Source organism: Leucoraja erinacea, chromosome 4 (genome assembly GCF_028641065.1).
Source record: "Leucoraja erinacea ecotype New England chromosome 4, Leri_hhj_1, whole genome shotgun sequence".
Taxonomy (NCBI): Eukaryota; Metazoa; Chordata; class Chondrichthyes; order Rajiformes; family Rajidae; genus Leucoraja; species Leucoraja erinaceus.
This window is the reverse complement of record NC_073380.1, coordinates 53,652,003-53,675,789: the sequence shown is the minus strand read 5'-3', so window position 1 is coordinate 53,675,789 and position 23,787 is coordinate 53,652,003. Positions and strand designations below refer to the sequence as shown.

The 23,787-nt window shown below is 45.0% G+C and overlaps 1 protein-coding gene across 1 annotated transcript in view; it reads right to left on the bottom strand.

Moving 5' to 3' along the window:
• Positions 1-256: 256 nt before the first annotated feature.
• Positions 257-23,787, bottom strand: part of LOC129696418 (transcription initiation factor TFIID subunit 4-like) — an 81,439-nt gene continuing 57,908 nt past the window's right edge. Inside the window, exons 14-15 of the mRNA XM_055634294.1 lie at positions 23,011-23,130; positions 257-4,262 (exon numbers count right to left, since the gene is read on the bottom strand). Coding sequence (XP_055490269.1) covers positions 4,104-4,262; positions 23,011-23,130 — 279 coding nt within the window. The 3' untranslated portion in view covers positions 257-4,103. The remainder of the gene's footprint in view (positions 4,263-23,010; positions 23,131-23,787) is intronic.

The window sequence follows — 23,787 nt, the reverse complement described above, 5'->3', positions numbered from 1 at the left end:
ATATCTCTTTAAGGTTACACACATACACAGCGGCCAGGATCATGTTCTAACCCAGGTCTCTGGCATTGTTGAGAGGCAGCAATTTACCCCACTGCGCAAATGAATATGCCTCGTACAAATGACATCACTAAAAGGCGACACAGTGTGTTGTAGTAACTCAGTGCGTCAGATATCGGGGAACATGGATAGACGATGCTTCGGGCCAGGACTACTTCAAGAATCCATTTCAATAAAAACAATACAAACACAATCACATTCCGTGTCTTTATTTTTATGATTTTTTAAACTTTGATATGCAAAACCAAATATATATATATATATAGATATACACAACATTCATCCAAATTTTCATTTGAGGATACTTCAATTCTGGCTCAGAAATTAACAAAAATATGTCTTACAAAAATGCGTACAAAGCTCCATTAGTTACCAAAAAAATGCATCTTATATACATATTACTTAATAAAAATAAGCTTTTCACAGCATGTGCATCAGCATATATACAAATGAAAGGACCTGATATCACTAGATGCACATGGGCCCAAGATTATCTTTATATATATATATATATATATTTATACATTTCTAATGTCTTGCATTTTACTATTTACACCTGGGTCCAAAACCAAGATGTACAGGTTCAAGGAGTTATGGCTGTATAAATACAGACAATTATATATTGTCAGACACTCATTGTTACATTCCCTTTCTCACCCCAGTGTTTGAAGGATACCCATGCCCATCATTGGAAAAATAATATCAATTTGCTCTATATATTACTCAAAATGGCAACAAAATTATACGATTATAGTCGAATACCTCCCCCCAGGAGCTTTTTAAAATATAAAATGGCTTCCAACCCATGACAGAACACTGCCAAAGTGGGCAGAAATTGTTTTGTACATCACTTTATCAATGCAATGGCGGCAGCTTCACCTTGCGTCAAGTTCGCTAGAAGGTAACTGGGGAAAGGGAAAGGGACAGGGAGACGGAGCACAGGGAACCCTGGTAAAGCTTCAAATTAACGAGGGGTGTTCTGCAAATGTTTCTGCGGAACCTTTTTGGGTGGAGCAAGGCTGCGGGAGAAGGGTGCGGGCACAGGGAAAGGTCACAAAGAGATACATCAACCATGACACCAACAAGGGCTTCCTTACTGCCCTGGTGTCCCACGGCAGTGCAGTATCTAAATTACCCCACCCCTAATCAATATCCTCTGCATTATTGATTGCATCATCCTTGATTGAATGGCGGAGTGGACTTGAAGGGCCAAATGGCCCAATTCTGCCCTTATAACTTATTAATCACAAGTGGAATTGCAGTCCTCCCAAGCAGAAGCTGAAAACTATTGCTCAGAACAACAGGTTGAGTCTCAGGAGAGGGCAAATCCTGCATTGATTGTAAGCAGGGGTATTCCTCACTTCCACTCTCTCAGATGCAGCAGTCTCTCATTTGCTCACCCATCCTACATGGGGCACGGACCTAGGTAGACACCACTCTCAGGTGTTGGAGTCTTCCCGCCACCTAATTTGTAAACGAGTAGGTTTGTCACGGGCAGGACCTCCACTGACTGGGCACAGGGACAAATACACAACATCAGGAGGGCAGCAATCCCAGAGAGACCAAAGCAAGTAAGATGACAGCTTACAGACTGAACGACATTCCTTTGCCTTTCCAACTAGGGGACACCAACAGAAGACTTCAGCCACCTGCGTGGAAATGCAAAGCCTTAGGTCGTCAGCGAGTTACACTGTAATGGCTGACAACCATCCCACCATGGGACCCCTTTGTCCAAATGCATTTCCTTGTTTGCAGGCAGAGGGAACTCCGTACTTGGCGTTTGGTGGGATCTCACGCACATCCGTGTTGGAAGCCTTTCCTGGCCTTGCATCCGGCAGATGGCTCTAAACCAAGTTGGCATTACTCACTGCCTTGAGATGTCTAGAAACATTTTTTTCTCCGAGAACAGACTGGTATTTGAGACCAGGTCCCACCAGCAGTAAATAATCACCACAATATACACACTGCTCGAGTTTAAAAAAGGTGCAAGCGAAAACAGTCAGGGGTACATTCAACGGTACCTGGACAAGCCCTACCTGATGGCACCTCAAGAGAACTAGGTCAGTAATGCAATGTTTCAGACTTGCTCAAATCCAAGATGGACCCCAACTGTATTCTACAGATAATGCTGACCACAAATAATGCAGCAAATGCAAACGCAGTCCTCGTCCCCCAATCTCCCCACCCCTCGGGCAAAACAAACCTAGAATGCTCTGCTCAAATCCAGTGGAAAGAAGGGGCAGTCGTTTATTCTGACCCAACCAACTCCTACGTGCTTAATTTACTTCAGTTTTGAGATACAGCACGGAAACAGACACTTCAGCCCAGATTCGGCGCCAGCCAGCAATCCCCGCACTATCCTACAATTGACATTTTTACCGAAGCCAATTAGCCTACAAACAGATACGTCTTGGAGTACGTGAGGAAACCAGAACACCTGGAGAAAACCCACGCAGATCACGGGGAGAATGTACTAAATCCATACAGGCAGCAACCGTCAGGATCAAACCCAGGTCTCTGGCTCTGTAAGGCTGCAACTCTACCGCTGCGCCACCGTGCTGCACAAGGTCGCATATGCCAAGCTGGTGTAGCTAATGCGATTTCTGTTCCCCTTAAAGAGCTGCATCCAGAGGGAGGACCTTGTATGACAAAAAACAGAACTGAGATTGTTCAATGCCTGAAATTAATAAATCCATATGAGGGGAGGGAGGGGGAAAGACGATGATGTGCTATTTATCTTCATGACTCGAGTGGGACCTGTCATGATGTGCCTGGTTCAGGGTGGGTACACAATGTGCATCATTCAGTTTGGGTTGGGTGGCTCTGCAGGCAATAAATAAATGCACTGTTCACACACACACACACACGCAAGCGTGCGCGCACACACACGCACACACACACACACTTTGGCAGGTCTCTTTGCCAGCTGCGCAGACAAACGCCTCTCAATATTACTTCCTGCTCGATTTGAGTTACCCCATGCAATGCAAATCTGCAAGGCTAGCATGAAAGAATCTTCAAATGCACGACCGAGATCATATCTACCGCAATGGATGGGCAGTGGATGGGAATTGTACAGATCCTCAGGCAAGGAGTTGCCATGGCATTAGGTAGGGTTTTAATTCCATACCCAATTCTATACCAACTGCAGAAGTAGCTGGGATTGGTGTAAACCATTGCGTCGTTATTGCTAATCCAATTCAAGGTCAGGATGAATTAATTTTGAGAAGGGGAGGGTGGGGAAATTCAGTACCCCTGGCTGAGACGTGATGTTTACTCCAATGATGTTCAGCAGGCAAAGAGCACGGCCAATACTTGGCTCATTCTGGTCGAATAAAGTACACACTTAAAAAAAAAAATTCACATCCTTCTGAAAGTTTAAACATCACAGTTTGGAAGACAAGGTTGTGTGAGAGAGAGTCCCTGAGAAAGGAACAGACAAAAACAAGCTGCACGTAAAGAGAGACTTTTCTGCTGTTGAATGAGGCGGAAGAGATGACACAGGCCACTCGAATGGTTAAATAAATCATGAGAGATTAACCAAACAGAGAGCAAAACGAAACAGATCGTTTTTACCACAAATACCGAATTTGCCAAATTGGGTAGTGACATCAGCACAAAGAATCAGATTATTTTAACCACGTAAATCTCTAATTTATCCTGTTGTGTCAGGAACTTATATCACAGCAGATGTATTTAATGAAAAATAAATTGCCTGCCATTCAAATTTTTAAATGATTGAGAGCGCTAATTTAGATACGGATCAGAGATTTTCTTTCATGTACAAAACATCAAGATCCTGGAGTTAGGCATCTTTGAACTGGAGGGAATTCATTTTCACAAGTGATACTCGAAGTTCAAATGAATCCAGTTCTTGCTGAAACCAAAATGTACCCGTCAGATTTTTCTTTTGTTAAAAAAAGTCAGAATAGTAAACAAAGACAATAGGGTCTGGAGCCTGGAAGCGACGCACCGTTTTGCTGCTAATGTCCATGCGGCCTGCTTGCTCCGGGCCCTGTGTGCAGATGCAGTCCCAGGCACTGGCTTCATTTGAGATAGGCTCGGTACAGGAGAAGGGAGCGCCTGGCCGCTCGTTCTTGCTCTAGGCACAGCAGCAGATCCCTGAGACTGACGCGTGTTACTCTGGGCCGCAGGAAGGGTCGAGGCCGTGTGACACCAAGTGCGCTCCCGCCTCCGCTTAATCCCTGCAAAGGGGGAAGAAAATGTTTCGGTTTTGAGAGGAGGATCTAGTAATCAAGCTAAAATGTAAATTTGAAACGCGACATCGCTGCACGGTTTGGGAACAGCTCATGGTCCATCCAAGACCGCGAGCAATTGCAGAGTTGTGGACGCAGCCCAGACCATCACGCATACCTACCTCTCATCCATCAACTCCATGCTGCCTTGGCAAGGCCACCAGCATAATCATGGACCAGTATCACCATGGTCACTCCTCCCCCTTCCATCTGGCAAGAGGCACAGAAGTGTGAAAACGCACACCTACAAATTCAGGGATCGTTTCTTCACAGCTGTTATCAGGTGAATGAACTGTCCTATCACCAACTAGAAAGCGGTCCTGAGCTGCCATCTACCTCATTGGAAACCTCGGACTAACTTTAAATCGGACTTTATCTTGCACTAAAAGTTACTCCCTTTATCCTGTATCTGTACACTGTGGACGTCTCGATTGTGATCATGTATAGATTTTCTGCTGACTGGTTAGCATGCACCAAAAGCTTTTCACTGTACCTCGGTACAAGCGACAATGAACTGAACTAAAGTAGTACAGCGAGTGCAACTCACTCCATGGCCACCCATTGTCATTATGTCCCCAACAACTCATCTTTAAAGTACTAACCAATTCAGCCTCACCCCGCCCCATCTACTAGCCTCGAGCTGTGGTGCAGTGGGTCGAGTTGCTGCCTCACAGCGCCAGAGACCTTGGTTCGATCCTGACCTCGGGTGCTGTCTGTGTCTGGAGTTTGCATGTTCTCCCTGTGACTGTGTGGATTTGCTCCAAGAGCTCCAGTTTACGACCACATCCCAAAGACGAGGATGAAACAGTGGGATAACGTAGAACCAGAGAGAGTGGATGATTGCTCGCCCACGTGGACTTGGTGGGTCAAATGGCCTTTTTCCTCGTTGTATCTCTAAACTAAACCAATGAGGGGAGAAAAAAAGAGGCCGTGATACTTGGGTAAACACACTTCCATTCCCCCCCCCCCCCCCCCCCCCCCCCACATCGATCGCCCCCCCCCCCCCCCCCCCCCCCCCCCCACATCCCTCCCCTCCCACATCGAGATACCATTTAGTTGCATGTCTACGAACTTCACATAAAAGGTTGCAACTTAAGCTGTTTTTCCTGCTCAGCAATTCCTTGGGTTGAAACATCAAACTGCACGCAGGGCTTCATCTAACAGCGAGGCACAAAACAAAATACTTTGAGCAGTGCCCCACGAAAGATGCAGCCTCGATTTTCATCGATTCCTTCAAGACATCTGTCAACAAACTTCAAAAAGCTAAAGAGGACTCATGCGGTGGAAGCTACACAGATCTAACGCTCCCGAACACTTCCAGGCATTTCTGACCCAGAATGGATTCACACATTGTGAAATGAATAGAAATGAATGTACACGGCCAGGTTTAAAAAATGTATACAAGCACATTTTTACAATCAAGTCTCAAACAACTGTAGGCTTCAGCCAGCTGGTAATTATTTTTATAAAATGAGGCAAAGTGGCGCAGTGGTAGAGTTGGTACCTATCAACACCAGAGACCCAGGTTCGATCCTGACGACGGGTGTTGTCTATATGGAGTTTGCACGTTCTCCCTGTGACCGCATGGGGTTGTTCTGGGTCCTCCGGTTTCCTCCCACGTCCAAAAGACATACAGGTTTGTCGGTCAATTGGCTTCAGTAAAATTGTAAAGTGTCCCTTGTGTGTAGGGTAGTGTTAGTGTACGGGGTGATCGCTGGTCAGCACGGACTCGGTGGCCGAAAGGCCCATTTCCGTGTTGTATCTCTAAAGTCTAGACTCTTAAGAGATGCAGACCTTGAGCTCACCGAGTCCACATTGATCATCAATCGCCCATTAACACTAGTTCAAATGTTATCACTTCCACGTCCAACACACTAGGGACAATTTACAGAGGGCCAATTAACCTACAAACCTGCACGTCTTTGGGATGTGGGGGGAGACCGGAGCACCGGTTATAGAGAGAACATGCAAACTCCACACAGACAACACCAGAGGTGAGGTCAGACCTGGGTCTCTGGCGCTAGAGAGCAGCAGCTCTACCATCTGCACACTGTGGGACCACTTTCATTCACTAGCTTGAGGTCACAGTGGAAGATGGGTACAGATGGAACATGGAGCAGTACAGCACAAAAACAGACCACGTGGCCCACCAGTCTGAAGAAGTGTTCCCGACACGAAACGTCACCTATCTATGTCCAAATCTACAGTGCCCTCTATAATGTTTGGGTCAAAGACCCATCATTTATTTGCCTCTGTACTCCACAATTTGAGATTTGTCATAGAAAAAAAAATCACGTTTGGTTAAAGTGCACATTGTCAGATTTTATTAAGGGTTTCAGCCCGAAACATTGCCTATTTCCTTCACTCCATAGATGCTGCTGCACCCGCTGAGTTTCTCCAGCACTTTTGTCTACCTTTTATTAAAGGCCATTTTTATACATTTTGGTTTCACCATGTAGAGATTACAGCTGTGTTTATACATACTCCCCCCATTTCAGGGCACCATAATGTTTGGGACACATGGCTTCACAGGTGTTTGTAATTGCTCAGGTATGTTTAATTGCCTCAATGCAGGTATAAGTGAGCTGTCAGCACCTAGTCTTTCCTCCAGTCTTTCCTTCACCTTAGGAAACTTTTACTGCTGTTTATCAACATGAGGAGCAAAGTTGTGCCAATGAAAGTCAAAGAAGCCATTATGAGACTGAGAAACAAGAATAAAACTGTTAGAGACATCAGCCAAACCTTAGGCTTACCAAAATCAACTGTTTGGAACATCATTAAGAAGAAAGAGAGCATTGGTGAGCTTACTAATCACAAAGGGACTGGCAGGCCAAGGAAGACCTCCACAGCTGATGACAGAAGAATTCTCTCTATAATAAAGAAAAATCCCCAAACACCTGTACGACAGATCAGAAACACTCTTCAGGAGTCAGGTGTGGATTTGTCAATGACCACTGCCCGCAGAAGACTTCATGAACAGAAATGCAGAGGCTACACTGCAAGATGCAAACCACTGGTTAGCCGCAAAAATAGGATGGCCAGGATACAGTTTGCCAAGAAGTACCTAAAAGATCAACCACAGTTCTGGAAAAAGGTCTTGTGGACAGATGAGACCAAGATTAATGTTTAAGAAGGAACTGCAGATGCTGGAAAATCGAAGGTAGACAAAAATGCTGGAGAAACTCAGCGGGTGAGGCAGCATCAATGGAGCGAAGGAAATAGGCGACGTTTCGGGTCGAGACCCTTCTTCAGACGAAGATTAATGGTAAGAGCAAAATATGGAGGAGAGAAGGAACTGCCCAAGATCCAAAGCATACCACCTCATCTGTGAAACACAGTTGTGGTGGTGTTATGGCCTGGGCATGTAGGGCTGCTGAAGGTACTGGCTCACTTATCTTCATTGATGATACAACTGCTGATGGTAGTAGCATTATGAATTCTGAAGTGTATAAACACATCCCATCTGCTCAAGTTCAAACAAATGCCTCAAAACTCATTGGCCAACGGTTCATTCTACAGCAAGACAATGATCCCAAACATACTGCTAAAGCAACAAAGGAATTTTTCAAAGCTATAAAATGTTCAATTCTTGAGTGGCCAAGTCAATCGCCCGATCTGAACCCAATTGAGCATGCCTTTTATTTGCTGAAGAGAAAACTGAAGGGGACTAACCCCCAAAACTAGCATAAGCTAAAGATGGCTGCAATACAGGCCTGGCAGAGCATCACCAGAGAAGACACCCAGCAACTGGTGATGTCCATGAATTGCAGACTTCAAGCAGTCATTGCATGCAAAAGATATGGAACAAATACTAAACATGACTACTTTCATTTACATGACATTGCTGTGTCCCAAACATAATGGAGCCCTGAAATGGGGGGACTATGTATAAACACTGCTGTAATTTCTACATGCTGAAACCAAAATGTATAAAAATGGCCTTTATTAAAATCTGACAATGTGCAATAGACAATGGACAATAGGTGCAAGAGTAGGCCATTCGGTCCTTCGAGCCAGCACCGCCATTCAATGTGATCATGGCTGATCATCCCCAATCAGTACCCCGTTCCTGCCTTCTCCCCATATCCCCTGGCTCCGCTATTTTTAAGAGCCCTATCTAGCTCTCTCTTGAAAGCATCCAGAGAACCTGCCTCCACCGCCCTCTGAGGCAGAGAATTCCACAGACTTACACTTTAACCACATGTGATTTTTTTCTATTACAAATCTCAAATTGTAGAGTGCAGAGGCAAATAAATAAACGATGGGTCTTTGTCCCAAACATTATGGAGGGCACTTTATGTGGAAGGGGTAAATTCATGTCATAGGAACAGAATTAGGCTATTCAGCCCATCAAATCTACGCTGCCATTCAATCATGGCAGATCTATCTTTCCCTCCCAACCCTATTCTCCTGCCTTCTTCCCATGAGCCCCGAGACCCTTACTAATCAAGAACCTGTCAATATCTTCCTTAAAAATCTTGGCCTCCACATATGCACCATCTGGCTAAAGAAATTCTTCCTCATCTCCTTTCTAAAAGAGCGCCCTTTAATTCTGTAGCTACGGCCTCTGGTTTTAGACATTCCCATCAGTGGAAACATCCTCTCCACATCCACTCTGTCCAGACCTTTCACTGTTGGGTAAGTTTACAAGTAACGCAGTCAACAACAGAGCAGTGATAAGGAAACTGCACTCTGTACAAGAGTCGGCGCAGGGTTGAAAAGGTCACGAGCAGGATGGAGTGGAGAGCCAGGGGCAACGTTATAAATGAAACACAACCATTGGGGATTCTCTGTGACACATCAGTACTGTCCTTTACCAATTCAGTCACTGCCTGAACTGCAGGGAACTGACAAGCAGAGGCTTGGATAAACACAGCCATTAAAAGCGGTCATCATTTCTGTCAGAAATAAAATAACCCAGGGAAAGGGGAGAGCAATGATACATTAGTCTACCCAGTGCATTACTGTCTCTAGAACTGATGCGCTATGATGCTATATTCTGTACTCGTATCTTCCCCGTTGTTATCAGACTTCTGAACGGTTCTTCCATAAGATTGGGAATGGGTGACCCCATTCACCTCTACCCCTCTGCAAGTATTTACACACCTGTTATGCTGCAGCAAGAAAGAATGTGATTGTTCTGTTTTTTGGTACATATGACATATTGGGGGTGAAAATTACTTCAGGACAGTTTGTTAGGAAAATGAAGGAAATGGTAACAGAATACTTTTACAGCTGAGTGAGTAAAATTTTATGGATGAGAAATTGCGTTCAACCAATTGATGACTTCTTTGACAAAGTAACTAGCATGTTAGATAACAAGGAAGCCAATGGATGTAGCAAATTGTGTTATACAAAATTTGTTTTGTGAAGTGCCCCATTAAAAATTACCGCATTAGATAAGCACCTATGGACTTGAACATAGGTTAAGTCCAGGGGGTCAGATATGGGGCTTTATGTGAGGGCCAGATATATTGTCAGTGCAGAGGGGCTAGGAGCAAGGACAAGTGTGCACCCAGAGTCAAAGTCTGGAATAGTACTAAGTGTGCAGTCAAAGCTGGGACAATGGGAGTGTTCAGCATTGGGAACCTAAGCAGGTAAGCAGCTATGATCAGGGTAGAATAAGGGGCCAGGTGTAAGGCTGGACTCAGGGTCAGGAATGAGAGAAGGTATGCAACTGGAGTCAGGATCAGGAGTAGTACCAGGTGTGCAGTGAGACCCAGGTTGGTCAACATGGGCCAAGTGCTTGATTATAATCTGATTTCCATACATGAATACACTAAGTTCATGTGCTGCACCTGTTGATCAGAGCCTGTGGAATGTAATTAGGAATGTAATTTAGCCTAACCTTATTCATAGCTAATCCAATTTAAAGCATAAATATTGCATTCAAGTATGTTAAAAGCTCGCTACATTATCACCATATTGCACAATTTCAAGCTGGAAAATGAAAAAGCTTTGTACTATGGGAGGGGTGGGGAACATGTCTACACTCCCCCGGGCTTGGTCTCTCACAATTTCTCACTCCGAACTCTCACCCAATGTTGACAGCCCTGCATCTTCCTGCCAGGTGCAGTTTACATCAATCTATCTTTGTACTTCCACAGCTATTGTTGCTCTAAACATCGTTTCAACAAAATGATGGGGCAAATTTATCAAATTGTGCAAGGATTAAACAAATTAATAACCAACACTTAATGCGCAGGGATTAAAGATTATCAAAAATTACTATGTACAGGCCAATGTCTAATTACATTCAAACTGACGGCTTCAGGGAACGTGGGCAGGAGAGCGTAGAGATATTCCAATTCACAGCGGGGAATCACTCACACGCAGTTTGTATTCTCTACATGTCTACAAAGCCCTCAATGGGCTTGCCCCCACCTACATAAAAAGTATTCTCACCCACCACTCCACCTCCAGGCCCCTCAGATCGGCCGACTTGGGGTTGCTGAATATCCCACAGTCTAGGCATAAGCTCAGGGGCGACCGTGCCTTTGCGGTTGCAGCCCCTAGGCTGTGGAACAGCATCCCCTTTCCCATCAGAACCGCCCCCTCCATCGATTCTTTTAAGTCAAGACTAAAGACTTATCAATACTCCCAAGCCTTTCCTGACGTCCTCTGAGTGAGGGCTACAGGTATATATGTATGTAGTCTGTTTTGTTGTGATATTCTTATAACAAATGTAAAGCACTTTGGCAAACGAGAGTTGTTTTTTAAATGTGCTATATAAATAAATGTGACTTGACTTTTCCTCTGGTGCAGGCAAGCCTTTGCCAGAAGACAATCAATGGAAGAGTACAGAGATTGGGAGGTCATGTTGCAGTTGTATGACGTTGTAGAGTATTACTTTCCTTCTGGGAACCATGTTATAGGAGAGATGTTGTCAAGCAGAGATTTACGAGGATGTTGCCAGGACCCAAGGACCTAAGTTACAGGGAGAGGTTCAGCAGGTTAGGACTCTATTCTTGGAGTACAGGAGGATGAGGGGTGATCTTATAGAGGTGTACAAAATCACGAGAGGAATAGATTCGGTATACGCACACAGTCCCCTGCCCAGATTAAGGGAATAGAGAACCCGAGGACATAGGTTTAAGCCGAGGGGGGAAAGATTTAATAGGAACCCGAGAGGTTGGTGATGGGTGTATGGAACAAGCTGACGGAGTAGGTAGTTGAGGCCAGTACTATCGCAATGTTTTAGAAACATCTAGACAGGTACATAGAATAGATTTAGAGGGATCTAGGCCAAACGCAGACAGGACAAGTGTAGATGGGGAATGTTGGTCGACGTGGCAATTTGAGCCGAAGAGTCTGTTTCCACACTACATGACTATAAATGGACTGACGGTGGTGCTTAAGGTGTTGGCCAATGCCCCAGTTTATTGGCAGGTGTGTACAGCCAGCTGCCACAGATGAGAGTGATAATCAGTTTAGAGATTCAGCATGGAAACAAGCCCATCGGCCCACCGAGTCCATGCCGACCATCTATCACCCATGCATGCAAGTTCTATGTTATCCCACTTTCTCATCCACTCCGTACACACTAGGGGCACCTCCAGATTCAGGGTCAGTTTTTTTCCAGCTGTTTCAGGCAACTGAACCATCCTATCACCAACTAGAAAGCAGTCCTGACCTACTATCTACCTCATTGGAGATGCTCGGACTATCTTTGACCGGACTTTACCTTGCACTTAACGTTATTCACATTATTCATTCATCATGCATCTGTACACTGTGGATAGCTACTTTGTAATCATGTACTGTCTTTCCGCCGACTGGTTAGTAAGCAACAAAATCTATATCTCGGTAGGCTTAACAATAAACTAAACTCAAGTGAGTGGGAGAACAAACAAACTCTACACAGAAGATCAGCACCTAAGGTCAGGATTGAACCTGGGTCTCCGGCATTGAGGCAGTGCCCATACCAGTTGTGCCACCGTTCCATGTTGTACTGTTCTATGTCTATAATCACTACCCAAGTATAGAGTAGGAGTTAACATTTTCTCTGTACTTTTTACCCCTTTACTGCAAATCCAATTAAAAACACACACTGTAAATACAAGTTTCAATCGACTTTTAAACTGGTTAGCTTCACTGTCATGTAAATTGGTATTTCAGTGTTACAGATCTATCAAGAACTTCAAAACCATGGTAACAAAGTGGAGAGCGCTGACAGCTCAAGGAGTGCACTGAACTCCACACAAGAAATATAAAAGGACAAATCAATGCCACAGAGACAACCTCAATTCGACATTCTCCTTATCAGAATTTGAGATAATTACTTATCAGGAACATGGGAATAGGAGACGGACAGACATTCAGCCCCTTGAGCTTGTTCTGCCAATTAGATTGGAACGGTGGTGCAGCAGTAGAGTTGCTGCCTCACAGCACCAGAGACCCGGCTTTGATTCCGGCTGCGGGCGCTGTCTGTACGCAGTTTGTATGTTCTCTCTGTGACCGCGTGGGTTTTCTCCGGGTGCTCCGGTTTCCTCCCATGTTCCAAAGACATACGTGTTTGTCGGTTAATTGGATTCAATATAACTGTAAACAAAAAATTTTTTGTCCCTAGTGTAGGAAAGTGCAACTGCATGGGGATCGCTGGTCGGTGCAGACCATGATCAGTCCATCATTGGCATTGGGAATTTACTAGCTGAAACACACAAGTTATGGAAAATTATCTTTAATGACTTAAAACCTTTTCCCCTGTCAGTCACACAGCACAGAAACAGATACTTCAGCCCAACTCGTCAATACTGCCCAAGATGGGTGGGGGCAGAGAGAGTGGCGGCTACAGGAAAGGGCAGAGGGATCCTGCTGTACCTCGACAGGGTATCCCTAGGAGCTTCCGCCGGGAGACCGCAACCTGCCTGGTAGGTCCGACCTCCCCGCCGTGGACCTGGGACTCGCCCACGAGGACCCGGAGGTCCGGCTCGCCCGCCCAGAGTGGATGGAGTCAGACGGAGGGCCGATGAGCGGACAGGCTGTGGGAGGGAGTGCAGTGCCTCGACGGTGGAGTGGACCACTGGAGGCCCTGACACGGCAGGAGCTTGGCTGGACAGGGCGCAGCTCCAAGGCTGGGCATGTGGACTGGACGTGGCCTACAGCGGCGGAGTGGACCACTGGAGGCCCTGACTGGGAACTTGATGAAATGGCGTCAAACATGGCAGTGCTGGCATTATATACAAAATGAATTTCTCCAAGTAATGTTTAATTGCATGTGTGACAATAAATAAATATATAAATATCGAGATACCCTATTTAAGCTGAGTCCTATTTGCCTGTATTTGGCCCATGCCCCTCTAAACCTTTCCTATTCATTCAACTGTCCAAAAGTATTTTAAATGTTGTTATTGTACCTGCCTCAACTACCTCCTCCGGCAGCTCGTTCCATATATCCAGCAACCTCTGAAAAATTTGCCCCTCAGATACCTATTAAATCTTTCCCCTCACAAACCTATGCCCTTTGGTTCTTGATTCCTATATCCTGGGTAAAAGATTGTGCATTAATCCCATCAATTTCCCTCATGGTTTTATACTCTTTTCCTTGCTTTTGGTTACAGATTTCCATGTGTCAAAGTATGCCTTGGGAAACTTTTCTTCATTGAAAAGGGATAGTTGTCGACTGGAATAGTCTTAGGCAACAGGTGCAGGAGTAGGTTATTCAGCCCTTCGAGCCAACACCGCCATTCAATGTGATCATGGCTGATCATCCCCATCAGTACCATGGTTCCTGCCTTCTCCCCATATCACCTGACCGCTATCTTCAGTCTAGAGACTAGCCCTGTCTAGCTATTTTTGCTGATCGAACGTGGGAGGATTGTAGCAACGACAAATGAAACTCAACAGCGGCAACTGAATATTATGTTACTAGAACACATTCCACTGCCAACTTTCAGGACCTAGCCCTTGACTAACAAAGACAGTCCTGTTCAAGATCTTTTGTTGGCATGACAGCAAGCTACAAAAGATGCAAGACAAAGTTACTAGTATTTACCCACAGCCTACAGGTCAAACTCACGTTACAAAGTGGAGACAACGGGAATACTAATGATTATTTGTAAATCATAGGAACAGAATTAGGCCATTTGGCCCACTGAGTATACTCCACCATTCAATCTATCTTTCCCTCTCAACCCCATTCCCCTGCCTTCGCCCCATAACCAGATACCCGTATTAATCTAGAATCTACCAACCTCTGCCTTGAAAAATATCCATTGACTGTCTCCACAGCCATCTGTGGAAATGAATCGCATAGATGCAACAACCTCTGACTAAACTAATTCATTTTCATTTCATTTCTTAAGGTACATCCTTTTATTCTGAGGCTTTGGCTTCTGGTCCTAGACTCTCCCACTATTGGAAACATCCTCTCCACATCCACTCCACACAGGCCTTTCACTATTCGAAGGAAAAGGAAGGGAACAGAATGAGAAGAATACGTCGACAGGATTGAATAAAGATTGTTCAGCCCTTGTTCTTATTAGTTCACCAATACTGGCTACATAATTACATTCATTACACATCATACAAACTCCACACCGACAGCACTCGAGGTCAGGATCAAACTCTGGCTCTGTAAGGCAGCAATTCTACCATTGCACTACTGTTTATAAATGTTTATATATAAGCCTGTAACTTCTTGTTACTGGTATAGTATACAGCAACTTAGTGCAGTAAATACTTTATTACTTTAGATTTAGATTTTAATATTGTGTTAAGAACAAGTACATTTCCCACAAGGAAGTAAAGAACCAAATAGCAAACTATTTTGTTTTTGTTAATGTTCACCTGTTGGTTATTAAATACATGATTTATTACCAAACCTGATTGCCAACAAATTTATTAAAAAACCTTAGTACACTGCAGGGAAAGTTGCAGTAATTTGCTCTTATTGAATATCAAAGGTAGACTGACCTCATGGAATGTGCCCACGATCATTGTATTATAGGTTGCAAATAACCAAATAGGAATGAAAACCTTGTGGGTTCAGTTCACAGATGCAGCATGCAAACAAGGCCCTTCGGCCCACACGGCAACCGTCAATCACCCGTTCACACTAGATCTATGTTGTCCCACCTTCTTATCAACTTCCTACACCAGAGGCAATTGATAGAAGACAAATAACTGACAAACCTGCATGTCTTTGGGATGTGGAAGAAAACATCCCGAAGAAAACACACGTGGTCACAGGGAACGAACAAACTGCACAGACAGCACCTGAGGTCAGGATCAAATCCGGGTCTGGCACAGTGAGGCAGCAGCTTTACCACTGTGCTTATATCTGGACTATTCACTCACTTGTAAGAAGTAAGTGAACTGCCCTTGAGCAGGAAGAGGGAAAGTAACCACAGTATATCTCAATGTGGCCACATCATTTGTTTCAATGTTTGATATTTTAGACCACTTTTCCTTCAGCACATTAGGGTGGCACAGCGGTAGAGCTGCTGCCTTACAGCGCCAGAGACCCGGTTCCATTCGGACTACTGCTGCTGCCTGCACAGAGTTTCTACGCTCTCCCCTTGACCTGCGCGGGTTTTTTCTGTGATCTTCGGATTCCTCCCACACTCCAAAGGCGTGCGGGCTTGGTATAATTGTAAATTGTCCCTAGTGTGTGTAGGATAGTGCAAGTGTGTGGGGATTGCTGGTTGGCGTGGGCTCGGTGGGCTGAAGGGCCTGTTTCTGTGTTGTGTCTCTAAACTAAATATTAAATCACGGGCGTACAGATCTGTAGCAAAGACTCCAATTTGGAATAAAGGATCATGGTGTGCTGAAACCATGTAGGAGTTTTGCCAAAAACATGCAAAGATGCAAGTGGCTTAACACCATTTGTAAAAATGGTTAAACATGGAACAGCAAAGGAACAGGCCATTTGGCCCATAGTGTCTGTGCCAAACATGATGCCAAGTTAAATTAATCTCCCCTGCCTGCATATTGTCCATATCCCTCCATATCCATGTGCCTATCTAAAAGCCTCTGAAACACCACTGTCATACCTGCCTCCACCACCACCCGTGGCAACGCGTTCCAGGCACCCACCATTATCTGTAAAAAAACACTGCTCCACACATCAGGCAAGAGGTGCAGGTGTGAAAACACACCCCTCCAGATGCTGCCTCAACTGCTGAGTTTCTCTAGCATTTTTGTCTACCTTCAATTTTCCAGTGAAGAAGGGTTTCAGCCCATTTCCTTCACTCCATAGATGCTGCCTCATCCGCTGAGTTTCTGCAGTATTTTTGTCTACCTTCGATTTTCCAGCATCTGCAGTTCCTTCTTAAACCTCCAGATTAAGTGACACTTCCTTTCCAGTTGTTAGAAGGCAACAGGGGTCAAGGTCCGTCGCTGCCCTGTTTCCACCAATCTTTCCACCACCACGCACAAGAAGTGACAAGACAGACACCATTGTCTGCAGCTCTGGCTGAACAACTTTGAATCTTGTGTGTGGACTCGATAAGAAGATCAGGCAACAGAACCATCCTATCACCAACTAGAGGGCACTCCTGACCTACCATTTATCTCATGGAAGACCCTCACATTATCTTGAATTGGACTTTACTGGACTTCATCTTGCACTAAACGTTAACCTTTATCCTGTATCTGTAGCCATCGTAAATTGAAAATATCGTGTCGAAAATGCATTTAATACACCTAACCTACCAAACCCTCTCGCTCTCTCTTCTGATAAGGCTGGAGAATAGTGGGAGAAGGCACTGGGGCATCGACACTTGTTGATTGTTTAGCAGGCATGGTGTTCTTCAGGAAGTTATCCATTTTTGACAGTACAGTTTCTAACCGCTTTCTCCTCTTCCCCCGTTCTTTCCCGGCCTTGTTCTGCGGGGTGGCAGCAATGCTTCACCCATAAGCAATGCTTGGTCAGAAGGGGGACTCGGGTCGAGGGGACCGTCGGGTCGGAGCGCCGCGTCCTGCCTCGCCTCACCCGCCCCGAAGTAGTGCAGCCCATGGAGTGCAGCAGCAGCACCTCGCCCGTGACCCCGTCAGTCGGCAGCCCAGCCAGCTGTCCGACCTTCAGACCTTCGCTTACCGCCGACACCACCACCCCTCCTTCTCATGGCCAATCATCAGTTCGTGAGTTGGATGGGGTGCTGGACTTCGCGTGTAGCAGAACACAAAGCCCAGCCGGCCGGCCAGCTGAGGAGTTTTGGCCCGGGCGCAGGACTTTGCGTGCGACATCAGGCACAAAGTCCAGCGCCCGGGCTAAAACTCCTCAGCTGGCCCACCGGCTGGGCTTTGCGTGCAGTCCAGCACCAATGACAACTCATCGTTCACCCAGCCACGGCCGAGTCGGTCAAGGAATTGCCCCGGACTTGGTGACTTGGTTGATGTCCTGTCACTTTCCGTGCATCAGTTGCACGCCTAGTTCATCGATAAGATCAAAATTCAAAATTAGTACACTTTTTACTGAATGTGTTTCGCTTTTGCACCATCGTAAAGTCGAAATATCGTAAGTCGAGGAGCATCTGTACAGTCTTTCCACTGACTGCATAACACGCAACAAAAAGCTTTTCACTGTACCTCGGTACACGTGGCGATAAACTAAACAAAAACTTAGATCACCAGAAAACCGACACAAAGTGTTGGAGTAACTCAGCGGGTCAAGGAGCATCTCTGGAGAAAAAATATGGGTAATGTTTTGGGTCGGAACTCTTCTTCAGACTGAAAGTAGAGGGGAGGGGACTGGAGACAGGAAAAGGCCAGAACAAATCAGGGCCGGTAAACAGGAAGGGTGGAGCCCATAATGGCCCATTGTAGGCTAGGGAAGAGGTTACAACGAAGGGATGCATATATTGCTGATGTCCCAATCTACAGTACCTCGCGGTGACCCTCACACCGCTTTAAAATGGGCACTTTGTGTATCTGTAACTATTCTACACTGTTTCTTCTCTTTTGCCATTATCTGTTGTACTCATGTATTGTATAACTGCACTCATGCATAACAAGCAAATCTAAGTAGTTCGCTATATCAGTGCAGTTGACAACAATAAAGTAATACCAGTCTATTCTCTCCTGCCCATTAACTTACAACCTCTAAACACCCACCACAACCAATGGGTGGTTTATAACAACCACCAGTAGGTTTCAATTCAACATTTCTTTTGAAATGTGGGAGAAAACTGGAATAGAAATAAGGGTTAAACATCAAACCCTCACTAGTGAACAGAAATAAATCTGGAACTGCAAGTTGGGGAAAACCCAATTTGTATACAAAATACAAGACATTTAAATTGCTACAAATAGAAAAGAAAAATGGGATACTGATTGAATTATTGAACAGAGCACAGAAACAGGCCCTTCAGCCCAACTTGCCCATGCTGAACAAGATGCTCCATCTACACTAGTCCCACCTGCCTGCGTTTCTCCCATATTCCTCTAAACATTTCCTATCCATGTACCTGTCCAAATGACTTGAATGCTGTATAGCACCTGCCTCAACTACCTCCTCCGGCAGCTCGTTCCATACACCAACCACCTCTGTGTGAAAAGCTTAACCTCAGGTTCCTATTAAATCTTTCCCCACTCACATCTGTGAAACTCTCTCTTCAACACAAACCCATTAAGAAAGGTAGACACAAAACGCTGGAGTAACTCGGTCAGGCAGCATCTCTGGAGAGGAATGTGACGTTTCGGGTCGAGACCCTTCTTATGACCATTAAGAAAGGCAGCTGGGATGAGGGTTCATTTGAAAGCAAGTTATTCTAACCTCAAGGACCTATGCAATGCTGAATAACAATCACTTCAGAGCAACCTTGTTTCCAATAGCACCGTTCTCCCAACGCCATGCAGGGTAAAAATTATTCCAAGATTTAGGGTCCATTTTAAATGGAAAGAAAAAGGACCGGTGGAACTAAATGTTTTCCCTTTGGATTTGGAAAAGGCTAGAGGGGTTGTGGGGGTGGAGGCAAGATGATCGAGGTCCTTTTGGATGCTGAGAGGCACAGATAATGTAGATGTAAGCAGGTTATTTAATTTGGACTAAGCGCGCAGAACTAGAGGACGAATATAAAATTAGTTGGCCTTGGGCAAGAGAAGAGATTAGAAAAAAAATATTTTTCCCACAGAGCGGTAGAAATGTGGAACAGGCCTCCAGCGAAAGCAGTTAATGGCTTCTCGATTAACTCTTTCACAATGGAGAGATTTTGCAGAGGTTTTGGCATTGATTGCAACTCGAGGTTAGGGGGAGGGTAGAGGAAAGAAATGAGACAAAGTGATTTGCAGCGTGAAACTTTCCCCCCTAAATTCATGACGGCACCGCAAGGATGATATCTGAAGCAAAATCATTTTAGCATTGATAATTCACACTAGATATCACAGCTGTGGGGTTGAAACAATATTGCACCCCCAAGGTTAAATCAAGACTGACACGACCAGATAGATTATAAGAAAGCAGCCCAGTTTTCAAAACCAGCATTTGAAAATTCTCCAGGAATCTCCTGGTCTCCCCATGAACTTAACACAAAATTGCTTTGGCAGATCAGAACTTTTTTTTGGGGGGTGGAAAAGTCAAGGACTCGAGAGCATAGCTTTCAGGTGAGAGGCAGAATGTAAATGAAATCTGCAGGGCAAGTTTTTTATTTTACAACAAGGGTGGTGGGTTTAGGTTAGTTTTTGTCGCCTGTACCGAGGAACAGTGAAAAGCTTTAATGTTGCGTGTTATTCAGTCAGTGGTAAGACTATACATGATTACAATCGAGTCGTCCCTATTGTACAAATACAGGGTAAAGGGAAGATATAGTGCAAGATAAAGTCCAGTACAGTCCGATTAAAAACAGACCGTGGGTCTCCGATGAGGCACACGGTAGCTCAGGACCACTCTCTAGCTGGTGGTAGGATGGTTCAGTTGCCTGATAACAGCAGGGAAGAAACTGTCCCTGAATGTGGAGGGGTGCGTTGTCACACACTGTACCTTTGCCTGACGGGAGAGGGGAGAAGAGAGGGGTGAGACTATTCCTTGATTAAGCTGGTAGCTTTGCCGAGGCAGTGTGAGATGTAGATGGAGTTGATGGAAGGGAGGTTAGATTGTGCAATGGTCTGGGCTGCATCCTCTGGCCTGCTCCCTCTCTCTCTCTCGACTGATACCGTTAGCTATTGATTAATTTGCATCCGTTTCTGTTCCAATTTCCATAAAAATGACCAAGGGTTAATTTTACTTCCAGCATGCACTCACTGCACTTCAGTCGATGCGCACTCACCTGCTTACATTCCTAGATCCTGCAATAGGTCCCGGGAATTTGGGGTTAGTTTATACTACAGATCAAGGTAGTCCACCCACCTACTCTTAGATTCACAGTGATGGCTGGTCATAGAGTCACATAGCATGGAAACAGGCCCTGCGGCCCAACATGCCCACACCAGCCAACATGTCCTAGCTGTATGTTCATCTCAGAATAAAGAGAGACAACGCCAGAGAGAGTGCGTGCCAGAGACTTCAGATTAATGATCAATAGGTACAGGTACTACAAAATGAGCAGAGGGTCAGTCTCAGAGAGCAAGGCGGCTGGTTAGATAGATATGGGCCAAACATGGGCAGGTAACTAGTGTAAATGGGGCATGTTGGTCATTATGTGCAAGTTAGGCCGAAGGGCCTGTTTCCACACTGTATTACTCTATGTATGGTACCCGGTTGGCTCTCTGGATGAAGTAGCAGAAAGCCAGTACTGAAGGATTTGCGAGTCGTACTATTAAACCAGGTGGGACGAGCAAGATTTATCCCAAATTGCAACAATGCAGAATGTTTCTCACCGACTCCCATTCAGTCACCTGACAAGGCAGAATGGGTTTTTCTTTTTAAAAACAATAATTGTACTTGGGAAAAGCCATGAGGTTGGTTTGAAGTCAGTCCATGTTGAGTCTTACATTTCACCTGTGCAAGGAATGGACTAAATGACTACTAGATCCATCCTTCCTCTGAAGCAGCGGCTGCTGTTAAATCTACCTCCACACAAAATGAACCTATGGTTATTTGAACAGCCAAGAAAGACAGCAAATGTACGAGAAAAGAAAATCAGGTCACACATTCCAGCTGCAATATTAGCACAAAATACTTTTTTTCAAAAAAGTTATAGGTACACCAATCGTTATTTTTAGCAAAGAGCTATGCAACAATTGGTCAGAAATAGATTGCAAGTGGAACACAAGGCAAAAAAACATATGCAATGAAAGGTTTCAATAACACAGAAGGAACCTCACTTCCATTTTGTTTGTTAATCTACTCATCTCATTTAAGATGCTTTATCTTAAAAATTAATTTGATTTCAAAGGACGGTTCCAAGAGATACTAGTCAAACGCAGCCGCAAAAAGGGTGGCACGGTGGTGCAGCTGGTAGAACCGCTATCTCACTGTGCCAGAGACCCGGGTTCGACCCTGACCTCGGGTGCTGTCTAAGCAGGGCATTGAAGTCAGTTGGTTAGCCCAAATTAGGAGTATAGCGTGCAGTTCTGGTTGCCCTATTGCAGGAACAATGTGGGGACTTGAGATGGTGAAGAGGTTTACTGGAATGCTACCTGGATTAGCAGTTGTTAGCCAACAGGCCCTTCAGCCCAACTCGTCCACGTCAACCATGCTGCCCCATCTATGCTAGTCCAATTTGCCTGCGTTTGGTCCACATCCCTCTAAACCTTTCATAGAAACATAGAAAATAAGTGCAGGAACAATCTTCTAAATTCTAGTGAGTACAAGCCGAGTCTAGTTTTTCCTACTCATGTACCCACCCAAGTGTCTTTTAAATGTGGTTACAGTAGCTGCTTCAACTAGCTCCCCAGGTGGCTCCTTCCACATATCCACCACTCTGTTGCCCCTCAGGTTCCTATTAAATCTTTCCCCTCTCACCTTAAACCTCTGTCCTAGGTTCTTGATTCCCCTACCCTGGGTGTGGGACAGTGCATTCACCCTATCAATTCCGCCTATGATTTTATACACCTCAATAAGATCAAATGTCAGCCTTCTGTGCTCCAAGGAATAAAGTTCTCGCCTTTCCCAAGAGGCTTTTATATAGGCACTGGGACATTCAGGGAAAGGAGGGAAATGGGTCACGTGCAGGGCAGAGGAGATTAGTTTAACTTGGCATCATGTTGAGCACAGATATTGTGGGCTGTTCCTATGCTCTGCAATTCTATTTTCTAACAAGGGCACCAATCTGAGCTAGTCGGATGGTTAGGTGGACCATATCCCCCAAAACCTGTCCTATTGGGTTAACTGACTTTAACTGACTGGTTAGCATGCAACACATGCTTTTCACTGTACCTCAGTACATATGGCACTAAACCAAACCCCTAAAACTAAACCTAAAATGACAAAAGACTAATTCAACACTCAACCTGGGGCGAAAGATAGCCAATAGGAATGAGAAATATTGACTGTTGAAAAGGCACAGAACACAGGTAAATCAAAAGTATTAATCAGGAAGGGCTTAGCCTAATGCCACATGGACATGTGTAGGAAGGAAATGCAGATACAGATGCTGGTTGACACAAACTGCTGCAGTAACTCAGTGGGACAGGCAGCATCTCTGGAGAAAAGGAATAGGTGTCGTTTCAGGTCGAGACCCTTCTTCAGACAGAGTGAGGGAAGCCCCCCTCACTCTGAAGAAGGGCCTCAACCCAAAACACCCCCTTTCCATCTCTCCAGAGATGCTGCCTGTCCCGCTAAGTTACTACCAGCAGGAAACCAGGTTGTGCGGCGTACCTCGTTTCCTGCTCCCAGACTCGGTGAATCAGGAGTTTTTCTCTTCCTCGGTCCGATGGCCGCCAGAGCCGCTAGATTTGCATCCCGCTGCGCCAGTTGTGCAAGTTCCAGTTGTTTCATCTGGTGAAAAAGGTAAGAATTGTGACTTACTACCAGAAATGGTCAGCCTTTGTTTATTGCGATGCATCACATAACAGCATGGTTTGGGAAAAGCTCCAGCCAAGGCTGCAAGAAATTGCAGAGTTATGGATGCAGCCCAGGCCACAAACCTCCCTTTCATTGACTCCAGCATTGACTTCACGCTGTGTCAGCAAGGCTACCAGCATAATCAAGGTCCAGTTTCACCCCGGTCACTCCCTCTTCTCCTATCAGGCAAGAGGTACAGAATTTTGAAAACGCATACCTCCAGATTCAGGGACAGTATCTTCCAAGGCAACTGAACCATCCTCTCACCAACTATCTACCTCATTGGAGACCCTCAGACTATCTTTAATCAGAATTTACCCTGCACAAAATATTATTCCTTTCATCCTGCACCTGTACACAGTGAACGGCTTGATTCTAATCATGCATAGGCTTTCCACTAACTGGATAGCACACAACAAAAATGCTTTTCACTTTACCTCTGTACACGTGACAATATAGTAAACTAAACAAGTGTAGAAACGCATCATTTTGCAAAATGGTCCAAACCATCCTTGTACACCAAGATTTGGGTTTATTTTTGTCACGGTACTGAGGTACAGCGAAAAGTTATGTTTTGCACTCTTATCCAAG